Genomic DNA, 11070 nt, shown 5'->3' with positions numbered 1-11070 from the left:
TGCCGCAGATGCGACAAATATTGGAAGTAAATCCACAGGTGTTGTAGTCCTGTAGTTAAGAAGCTCTTCTCTGGTGTAAGAATATCCAGAGTGCCCAGACACAGAAGTTATGCACAAAAACAAAACAGAAGTAACGCACTGAAGCACCAGGGCATCCATACGCGGCGCCATCTTGAATTTGGATGCCCATTAACCTTTTAACTCCTGGTGTGTGTGTGTGTGTGTGTGTGTCTGTCTGTGTGTGTGTGTGTGTGTGTTTGTGTAGAGAGAAACAGCCAGGTTCATAATGGATATAAGGAAGTTTTTTCCAAAAAAAGGAGCCACATTCAGGTAAAAGTGTAAAATCAAATGATCCGTCAATCAAGAATAATGTTGGATCAGTGTTTCAGTATTTATATCTTTTATGTGGTTGGGTTATTTGCCTTTTGGTTGAAAGTACACTGAGAGAGGACTTTTTGTTAGTGATCTTAATAGGGCTTTGGAGTTGACGTCACGCTGCAATGCATTGTGGGAGCGCAGCGCCATTTTCGGGGTCTACGAATCAAAACAAACACACTGTGTTGGAACGACGACTACAAGAAAGATGCTTAAGAGCCTCTCAAAAGAGAATGAACTGTATAGAGACCGATTGCGTCCAGAGGTGAAGCAGCGGTACTCGCAGAAATCAGAATCAGAATCAGAATCGTGTTTATTGGCCAAGTATATGTGCAGACACATACAGGGAATTTGGTTCCGGTAGATGGTGGCTCTCAAGCACAGCAATGTAAATCTCACACACACACACACACACACACACACAAGTGTCTATATATACACATTACACATACATACACAAAGCTGTGTAAACCAACTATAAATAACGAATCTAAACTTATATACATAAAATACAGAAATGAATGAGGTGGAATGAATACTACAAAATGTACATAAGGTGCAGTTGCAGTCTGGCAGTGGGAGCAGTGTGACAGGTCAACTGTTAAGAAGGGAGATGGCGAGGGGAAAGAAACTGTTCCTGTGTCGGGTGGTCCTGGTCTGCAGGCTTCTGTACCGTCTGCCAGAAGGCAGCAGATCAAAAAGTCTGTGTCCAGGGTGTGAGGGGTCTGTGATGATTTTCCCTGCCCGTTTCCTGGTTCTTGAGAGGTACAGATCCTGGATGGAGGGCAGGGGGGTGCCGATGATCCTTTCTGCTGCCCGTACAGTCTGCTGCAGTCTGCTCCTGTCCTGTTTAGTGGCTGCTCCATACCAGACTGTGATGGAGGAGCACAGGACAGACTCAATGACCGCAGTGTAGAACTGGATCAGCAGCTCCTGTGGAAGACTGTACTTCCCCAGTTGTCTCAGGAAGTACATCCTCTGCTGGGTCTTTTTGAGGATGGAGTTGATGTTGGTCTCCCACTTCAGGTCCTGGGAGATGGTTGTAGCCAGGAACTTGAAGGTCTCCACAGTTGACACAGGGCTGTCTGATATGGTGAGGGGGAGCAGAGTTGAGGGATGTCTCCTGAAGTCCACTGTCATCTCTACAGTCTTAAGAGTGTTCAGCTCCAGATTGTGCTGACTGCACCAGAGTACCAGCCGCTCAACTTCCTGCCGGTATGCAGACTCATCACCATCTTGAATGAGGCCAATGACAGTGGTGTCATCTGCAAACTTTAGGAGTTTGACAGCAGAGTTATTGGAGGTGCAGTCGTTAGTGTAGAGGGAGAACAGTAGTGGTGAGAGGACACATCCTTGAGGGGCACCAATACTGAGGGACCGGGTTTCAGAGGTGATCTCCCCCAGCCTCACTTGCTGCTTTCTGTCTGTCAGGAAGCTGGTGATCCACTGACAGGTAGCTGGTGACACGCTGAGCTGGGAGAGTTTGGAGGAAAGAAGTTCAGGCACAATGGTGTTAAAAGCCGAACTAATAGCGTGCATTGGAAATGTGGACCCGTATGAAATACGGCCGTGGAGTAGAAACCCTGAACACCAAGCGCTACTGACGTAGCCTGACATATTTTCGTACCTTGTCTGTGGAGTCAGCACGTACAAGTCGTCATTCAAACAAAGGTAAGTCAGCTCGAGTACTGCGTGTGAAATGCGTTTGATTTCCCTGCAAACATTCACATTAGTGCAGCATAAATTCATTCATGAGGGGAAATTACAGTGAGAACATGTGGAGGCTGTTAGAGGGATAACATAGTGAGTTCAGTGCATTGATGTGACATTGTCCTGAAGGATTTAGTTATTCTTTATGGTTAAAGAAATTGCACTGATTAATTCACATTTATTATAAATCATTCTAATTATACATCTTGCTTCCATGTTTGTATCCTGTGTCACTAAAAATGAATTTTATTTTAGTTTTATACATTGATCAATGACCTGCAGAATCTCCTTATCATATTAAGTGATTCATAATTGTCACTTTATGCTTTCTCCATCTTGACAGTGATGACATCCTTGCATTACATGCTTTAGGTTCATTTTCTGCAGGCAGGTTTCTGACAGAGAACAGGCAGATTTAGACTATAACATGCAGCGTTCTATAGATGGACACATAAAGAAATGAAAAATGACATGTATGTGCTAACTTTCTAAACACTTTGTTACATTTATGATAAAGTAGATAAAACACATTTACGTCGGCCTTGGCTCATAGTTCTTGTTTTTAAATGAACTTTGTTTGTTCGCAACAACTGAACAACTGAACAACATCTGAACAACCCGTTTGTTCCCAGATTTTTTTCAGAGTTGTAAGGCATATCATTTTATCAGTTGAGTCCCTCTGAATCATGTTATGTATTTATTTTTTCCATTTTGTACTTTTTTTTGAAGAAAATAGCATTGTTATGACTGGCAACAATTGTTGCCAGTAGTCACACAGCTTGTCACTAGGTCAAATGTCACCTAATAATAATAATAGAGAAGTAATAATAATAATATAATAAGAACAAAATAATAATATAGTCATAATAAATAATAACAAAAAGGTGGAGCCTCAGGTTCCCCCTGTATAAAATTCAAAACATCAAACAATTTGAACTGATTTCTTTATTCTCAATTTTTTTATACTCAAAAACTCAAACATTTTTTTCTTAGAACCTCTAAAAACATAAAAACATATATAACATATTTCTTCCCATACATTCCATCATCTTTCATGCATGTTCTACTCAGTGTGGTACTTCTTGAAGCACTCCACATGTAGTGGCACATCACACTTTCCACACGTAAATGATGTGCGTCCGCCGCAGTTCTTGCATCGCTTGTACCTGCTACCAGTGTTGCAGGGCCAGTGGTTCAAATTATCAAACCTGGTGGCATCAGTTATCGCCACCGCCATTGAAGATCTTCTGCCCTGCCTACTTGGCTTTGTTCCATGGCGCAGGAGGAGGGTCTGGGCTACCAGCCTCTGGAAGGAGAGGAGATCCTTCTCCCCGCTTTTCCAGGACCTAAATGAATGACAAAACAAGCATGATAGATGCATGAATGTGCATCGTTTCATCCTTTCTACAACGTCATGCCCCATATGTAGAATGTTCTGTAAAAGCAATATCACACTTGAGTTTGTGATGTTGGTCTGGATATCATCACTGTTGCTCTTGTCGACCGAAGAGCACTAGCGATGACCTCGAGTCAAACATCACCAACTCGATTGTGATATCACTAAATAACATACAGCCTTGTGTACCTGTAATAGCACCAGCTGTTCACCATGGCACTGTTCAGGGCCCAGCTGAAGCATGGCCACCACCACTTCTTGGACCGGATGTTGACTCTGTAGCGGCTGACAAACTGGTCATGCAGGTCCACTCCTCCCATGTGTGTGTTGTAGTCCTGGATACACTTGGGCTGTCTGACCTTGTCCATAGTCCGCTTCTGTTTATTCCATCTCTTCGCCTCAGTTTCGGTGAACTCCCTCTCCATGTTCGACACCACGGTGACCACGCTGTTGTCATTCCACCTTACAATCAGCTTCTCTGCCTCAACCAGATACTCAGCATCTCCTCTGGGTGTCTTCTTGAAGGTCTGGGGTGCTGTGAAGGGAACGTTATGGAGCTGAGTTTGTCGCATCGTGCCACAGCTGCCATAGCCTCTCAGGGTCATCTCATCCACCAGGGACAGGGTTGTGAAGAGGTTGTCGTGGTAAAACTTGACTCCAGGTGGCACTTCAGCTTTCTCTGCCAGGCCAAGAACCACACTTGGACCCTGACCAAGTCCAGTTTCCACCAGATGTGTGTGGCTTCCTACATATGGCTCCATCTGATGGACAAACCCGGAGGAGGATGCTAAGCTCCATATTTTATACCCAAAACGAATAGGCTTCCCTCTAATAAACTGTTTGCACCCATGCCTTCCAAAATACTCAATCATCATCTCATCTACTGCCACATGTTCTGCTATCGGGATTGCGTTGTTGATGTCATTTAGATGCTTAAAAAGGGGACGCACCTTGAAGAACGGGTCAGCTGTGATCTTCATGTTGTCTACTAAATGAACAGAAGACATAATTTCATCAAACCTGTTCCTCCGCATGGCATCTTTTACAGCATTGTTGCTGACATCACAATCGTCTGACCAGAGAAGACGCCACCTGGGGACTGTGTTGTATCCACTGATCAACAGAATACCGTAGAATGTAAGAAGTTCATCCTCAGTCAGGTTGAGCGTTTTCCCTTTTTGTTCAGCGTAGAGATTGGACATTTCCAGTGTGACATCTCTGAGGGACTTGGGATAAAATGTGAGGAAGATATCCACTGGATCATCTGATGTGAAGCCAGGATCATGTTCTTTGGGGACATAGCGAGGGATCTGATATTTTTTGTTGGCTTGTGCTGGTGCTTTGGCCGCAATTTTGATCTTTTTGAATTTCCTGTCTTGGTTCTTAGTTTTGTGGAGCATGGGCCCAACAATCTGACTGGTCACCTTTTCATTTGTGCCACTGACCTTTCTAGTCTCTGTCTGACTCACTGAGGATGAGCACCCAGGATCATCATCGGGGGGATTTGGCAGCTGCATGTCCGAATTAGGTAGTAAGTCTTCACCTTTGAGTATTCTTGATGGGAGGCGGTTATGGTCACCAGTGGCCTCATCATCAGATTGGTCACTGTCACAGTCTGTGTCATGTGCGTGCATTTCTGACTCAGGCACAACTGTGATGTCCGCCACAGTTTCAGAGTCCTGCAGCATGGCCAGGATCTCTGCTACGGTGTACCTAAGGAAAGGACAACATACATGTTAGCTAGCAAGCGAATTTTAGCTAGCAAGAAAATGATGTATGGTAATGTATAAAAATCCTATACACAGAGGCCTTGAATACCTGTGAATTTATTTAGCTAGGAATTATTCTAAAAGGACTAAAATGAGCCATTGTACATCATTCTACAATTTTAAATAAGTAAATTAGGAGCAATCCTGCAGACAGTGTTTTCCTTTAGTTAGCGACATGCTATGTGCCCACTGGCAACTTTTGTTGCCACTCACAGAAATAAGCCCATGAACAAAAAAATATTTATCCTAGGTACAATTTTTTTGGGGAGGGTTACTCTAGAGACTTGAATGATTAAATAATTATAAATATGTTTGGGGGGAAAGTCATAAGAAATTTATGAAAATTACCTCTTTTCAGGATGATTTGCATCCGCCATGTCTTCAGCCAGAAAGAGCAGGAAGCAGATGATGTCATGTGATAGGAAGCACTTGGAAACGATTTTTTAAAAATCAAAACCTTTGTCTAAGTTGTCTACTAGCATATAAGTGGAAAAAGTTGCATTAGTACCTTTGAGATTTTTTATTGTGAGTCGAAAATGACAGTGATAAACGTTGGCAACAATTGTTGCCAGTGGGGCAAAACGGGTTGTAGAAGCAACAGTGTTGATCTGTGGCATAAGGACTGTTACAGATGAACCTGCATACTGGGTTTTGCTGGGTAATATGACCAAGATACAGCCAGAGGTTGGCCATAAGATGGACTTCTCCTCTTCAGCTGCCCAAAAAAAAGGCTCTTGATCAAAACATAAACAGACCATCTGTAGTGACAGGGAAAAGGAGCCGTCCTCAAAACAGAAAAATCCCACCTGCTACTGTGGAGGAGTTGTCACTGCTATTGGATACTTTGCTGGAACACAGTAAAGCTGTGGGTTGTGGGAATGACCCATAATGTTTTATCTAGGGGTCTAGATTTATGCCTGTAGTGCACTGCCGTGTAAATAATTTGCATTTACTGAATATGTACTGACTGAGTCCCACTGTTCAAAAGTTGAATAAAGAAACAAACTAATTTTTGCCTCTTTTTTATTAAAACCACCTTATAGAGCATCACATCAGTTCCAATGTAGAATCCATGTCATTTATAGTTTACAAATGACAAAATGTTTACACAAAATCATGAGTGTTTACATGATGTCACCCACTACTAACTAGGGATGGCACGATACCACTTTTTTATGTCCGATACCGATACCGATATCATAAATTTGGATATCTGCCGATACCGATATAAATCCGATATATCTATTTTTTAAACTGTTTTTGTATAAGTTCAAAGTAAAATTTAAAAAGACAAAACACTAAAGCTATTCTCTTATACTTGCATGCAAGAAAAAGACTGCACCCAAAATATTGCTCACTTCAACAATGCATATCTCTTTATTTAAACTTTAGCACTGTTTAGCTGTCACCACTATCAAAATATCCATCCTGAAAGTGCGCAACATAATGCAGAACTTTAAATGTCGAAGTATTTAAAGTAACATTCATCAAAATAAAAGTGCAACATTATGCAGAACTTTGAATGTCGAAGTATTTAAAGTAACATTCATCAAAATAAAAGTGCAACATTATGCAGAACTTTAAATGTCGAAGTATTTAAAGTAACATTCATCAAAATAAAAGTGCAACATTATGCAGAACTTTAAATCTCGAAGTATTTAAAGTAACATTCATCAAAATAAAAGTGCAACATAATGCAGAACTTTAAATGTCGAAGTATTTAAAGTAACATTCATCAAAATAAAAGTGCAACATTATGCAGAACTTTAAATGTCGAAGTATTTAAAGTAACATTCATCAAAATAAAAGTGCAACATTATGCAGAACTTTAAATGTCCAAGTATTTAAAGTAACATTCATCAAAATAAAAGTGCAACATTATGCAGAACTTTAAATCTCGAAGTATTTAAAGTAACATTCATCAAAATAAAAGTGCAACATTATGCAGAACTTTAAATCTCGAAGTATTTAAAGTAACATTCATCAAAATAAAAGTGCAACATTATGCAGAACTTTAAATCTCGAAGTATTTAAAGTAACATTCATCAAAATAAAAGTGCAACATTATGCAGAACTTTAAATCTTGAAGTATTTAAAGTAAAATTCAAGTAAATAAAAGTGCAACTTTATACAAATTTCAAAACCCCTTTGGTACTGAAAAAAGGTGCAATTTTAGCAGAGCAAACAACATTCTTGTAATAATGCAGTTGTAACTTTTTTTTTCACTTTAACATTTTTTCACTTTAACAGGTTCTTCTTCAGAAAGATCAACATTTCAACCTTCTCAGCTGTCAGCCTGCTTCTCCTTTCATTAATGATAATGGAGGCTGTACTGAAGAGTCTCTCACTCTCAATACTTGTGGTAGGTGCACAGAGAAATTTAGCTGCTGTAGAAACCAGAGTGGGAAATCTAAGTTTGTTGGCTTGCCAGTACAGCAGTGGATTATCTGAGCGTTGAATGGTTGGCTCACTAAGGTAAGTTTGCACTTCAATACGTGCACTTGTCGTGGCTAACTGAGGAACAGGATCTTGAGTGTTTTCCTTCAGGATTTCATCAAAAACACTTTCAAGTCTGCTTTGGCTGGAAGATTCCACCCGTGGAGTCTTCTTTGCTGGCTCCAAGACTGCTGATGTCCCCTCTGCTGGCTCTGAGGAGTTTAATGTAGTTCTCAAAAACTCCATCTTCCTCACCTCTGCCATCAAAGCATCCTTAGCTTGTTTTGAGGTTTCTACACTCGTGAAGTACCTGAAATGAAAAAAGTCCAAACTTGAATATTAAACAATCATTAAATTTATCATTAGTATCATTCAGCAGTGTGATTAAACTATCATTCCTCATTCTTGCTATTTATTCCATGCCCATCATAAAGACCTCAACATACTTTGCTGTACTACTCTGAATCAGACAATACATGTTATAATGCGCAATCGTGGTGTCCTGACTGAATGACAAGTCTATCACAACTAATCTAGAATGTCCTCACCATTTTCTGACACACTCTCTCTAATGCACTATCACTTACACACACACACACACAAAAAAAAACAAGTTGATCTGTTAAAATAACATGAGTGAAGCCTTACATACCTGTCTTTATATCTTGGATCCAGCAGTGTTGCAACTGTGTATAGTGGCTCGGATTCCACGTCTCTGAAGCGTCTGTTAACTGCTTCGAGAAGAGTGCCTTTCATTTTCTTTATTCCATCGTCGGCCTCGTTTTCTCGGGAGAGCACGCGCTTAAGGACGCAGACGATAGGGATGACATCAGATGCAGATGAGGATGATGCGCTTACCTCCTTTGTTAACTCCTCAAAGGGAGCTAGAGCTGTCAGGACCTTTTCCAGTAACCCCCACTGCTGTGCACTAAGTGTGGCAGGCAGATCATACTCTGCAGAATATGCACACAAGGCTCGCTTCTGTTCTGTGAGGGTCTTGATCATATAATATGTGCTATTCCATCTTGTTCGCACATCTTGTATCAGACGTTTGGGTGACATGTTCAGCTCCATTTGAATGTCCTCCAAACGCGAATATGCCTGTGGTGAGTGTTTGAAGTGACCCACTATTTTTCTGCCCACTGTCACAGCATCACATACACCACGTTGTGCAAGCAGTCCCTCATTCACCACAAGTTGCAAAGTGTGCGCGAAGCATCCCAAACTTGCAACACCTAGCCGGTCCATTGCCTTTTTTATATTGCTGGCATTGTCTCGCAAAACAACGTGGACTTTATTCTTCGGAATTTCCACGCATTTAACATTTCCTCTATAGCTGCAGCGATGGACTCTCCTGTGTGTGAACCACGAAACTCTTTGGCCTGCAACACTGCTTTTTGCATTGTAAAACTCGAGTCTATCCAGTGTACAGTCAAGCTTAGCAGGGACAACGGACAAACGTCCGAGCTCCAGATATCAGTCATCATGCTTAACGTGGGAATTATTTCCAAACTTTCGGAGATGAACTTGCGCACCTGTTTGTACTTGCCTGGGATAGCTTCCTCCGAGATGAAATGCCGGTTTGGCAGCATGTAGCGAGGCTCTAAATGCTCAATTAAGCGTCGAAAACCATCATTTTCCACAACGGAAAGGGGCTGGTCATCAAGCACAACAAATTCAACTATTTTCTCCGTTATCAGCTTCGCTCTATTGCTTTCCGGAGGGAATTTCTCACGTCTCTGAATATTTTCCAAAAGCGTTTGTTGATATGGTACACTTTTCTGCTTAGCTTTGGAGGCCAGGCTAAATTCCGCGTACTCCTTTGCGTGGTGTTTCTGTAAGTGTTTAATCATGTTTGTGGTGTTAAAATTCCCCACACTGCTACCACCCCGCGAAACACTTGCATCGCATAAGTTGCATTCGGCAGTCTTGCTTTTTTCGTCTTTTAGTTTGAAATAAATCCACACTGCTGACATGCTGGCTCTGAGCTCTCCCACACGATAACCGCTCGATCACGTGACGCATACTGCTCTGACGTGCTAAGGTCATGACCTGGGTTATACCATGTTAGCGAGTTTTTGAGGTGCTTTTGTGATATTCACTGGATCGGATAAAAAATTTTAAATTTCTCTCCGATATCCGATCCAGTAATTTACGTCAATATCGGACCGATACCGATACTGAATATCGGATCGGTCCATCTCTACTACTAACATTACTTTATTTACTGTATCTTTTGAAAAAATACAGCAATTTTAACAGCACAAGACTTAAGAACATTTAACAGGAGCAAGTTTCATTTTTCCCTGGTTTTATTATCACACTGTTCACCAAAACGCAGCAAACCTTCACCATCTTATCCAGAAGGGTCACCTCTTCACCCTCACATGGAAGAAGTAATCTGATTGGCACGGTGGTATGTTTGAAGCAGGTCCCTTGTGTAGCGCTGGAACTCAGTCACGATGTGTTTCATCCATTTCATAGGCTGGTTTGCTGCAATAATGCCAAATAATTAGCAACTCTATAAATAGAAGGTAGTTCTGCAAAATCACTCAGTAGGATGTTTGTTCTAATTTGCTATGAGCTCAGAGCGCACAGAAAATAAAACTAATAGGCTATAAAGAGTGATATGAACATATTTAGAACTTACCGGAATGAAAATGTCTGGAGCACCAACAGATATTTGGAGATGGAAGAGAACTGCACGTCAGCTCGTCTCACAGCTGCTATCCAGGCTGGACGCCTTCGTTTGGTAACATCGATACACGAGCTGCCTCATGTTGCTTCCAGGTTGGGAAAGAATGAAAAGATAAACCATTTTCAAGTTTATTCTCTTGCCGGTCGTGTGATCGAACATTGCAGCCGACCACACAGCAAATACGAACCATGGCTGTTGTGTGTGCCTTCGCTCCCTTTTCACTTGCGCTAGACCCCCAAAATGGCAGATCGGGCCAAAATCCTTTCCACGCCCACCCCCGTGACATCACGCTCCAAAGCCCTATAGTATTTTTTTCATATTAATGTAATTTTTCATCTAATTGAATACAATCTATTTGTGTATGATTGTCAGTCCAAAGAGGGAGAGAGGAAAGAGAGGAACGTGAGGAGAAGCACAAGGTCAGGAAGAACCAGGTAAGCAAACAGACAGGGAGCAGTGACAGGCACAACAGAAACTGTTAAACTGACAAAGAAAAAAAACCTGATTTTACTCACAATCTGGAAGTTGTGTCCTCCCTATATTAAAGCTGCTGTACAGAATCTGCAAAACAAACTGGGTTGAAACATTTTTGACCCTCTTTAACAACATTCCAACATAACATGATCATTGATTGGGGAGATTAAAATTAATGATATATTTTTATGTGGTTCAGCCACAACTCTACT

At 41.4% G+C, this 11070-nt stretch overlaps 1 protein-coding gene across 1 annotated transcript; it reads right to left on the bottom strand.

Moving 5' to 3' along the window:
- Positions 1-3148: 3148 nt before the first annotated feature.
- On the bottom strand, positions 3149-5627 carry LOC120746534 (piggyBac transposable element-derived protein 3-like). The gene is made up of 3 exons (XM_040051960.1): positions 5599-5627; positions 3671-5194; positions 3149-3431 (listed from the first exon to the last, which is right to left on the bottom strand). Exons 1-3 carry the CDS (start codon positions 5625-5627, stop codon positions 3149-3151), a joined length of 1836 nt encoding a protein of 611 aa, XP_039907894.1.
- Between the last annotated feature and the right edge of the window lie 5443 nt (positions 5628-11070).

Source organism: Simochromis diagramma, unplaced genomic scaffold (assembly GCF_900408965.1).
Source record: "Simochromis diagramma unplaced genomic scaffold, fSimDia1.1 OVJJ01000170.1, whole genome shotgun sequence".
Classification (NCBI taxonomy): Eukaryota; Metazoa; Chordata; class Actinopteri; order Cichliformes; family Cichlidae; genus Simochromis; species Simochromis diagramma.
Note: the sequence above shows the minus strand (reverse complement) of the source record. Positions and strands in the feature narration are given on the sequence as shown.

Excerpts from the sequence above, each read along its gene's own strand:
- LOC120746534 (XM_040051960.1), bottom strand. The coding sequence starts at position 5,627 with ATGGCGGATGCAAATCATCCTGAAAAGAG. Across the intron at positions 5,195-5,598 it reads GCAAATCATCCTGAAAAGAG|GTACACCGTAGCAGAGATCC; the intron begins GTAATTTTCATA and ends TCCTTTCCTTAG. Across the intron at positions 3,432-3,670 it reads AACAGCTGGTGCTATTACAG|GTCCTGGAAAAGCGGGGAGA; the intron begins GTACACAAGGCT and ends TCATTCATTTAG.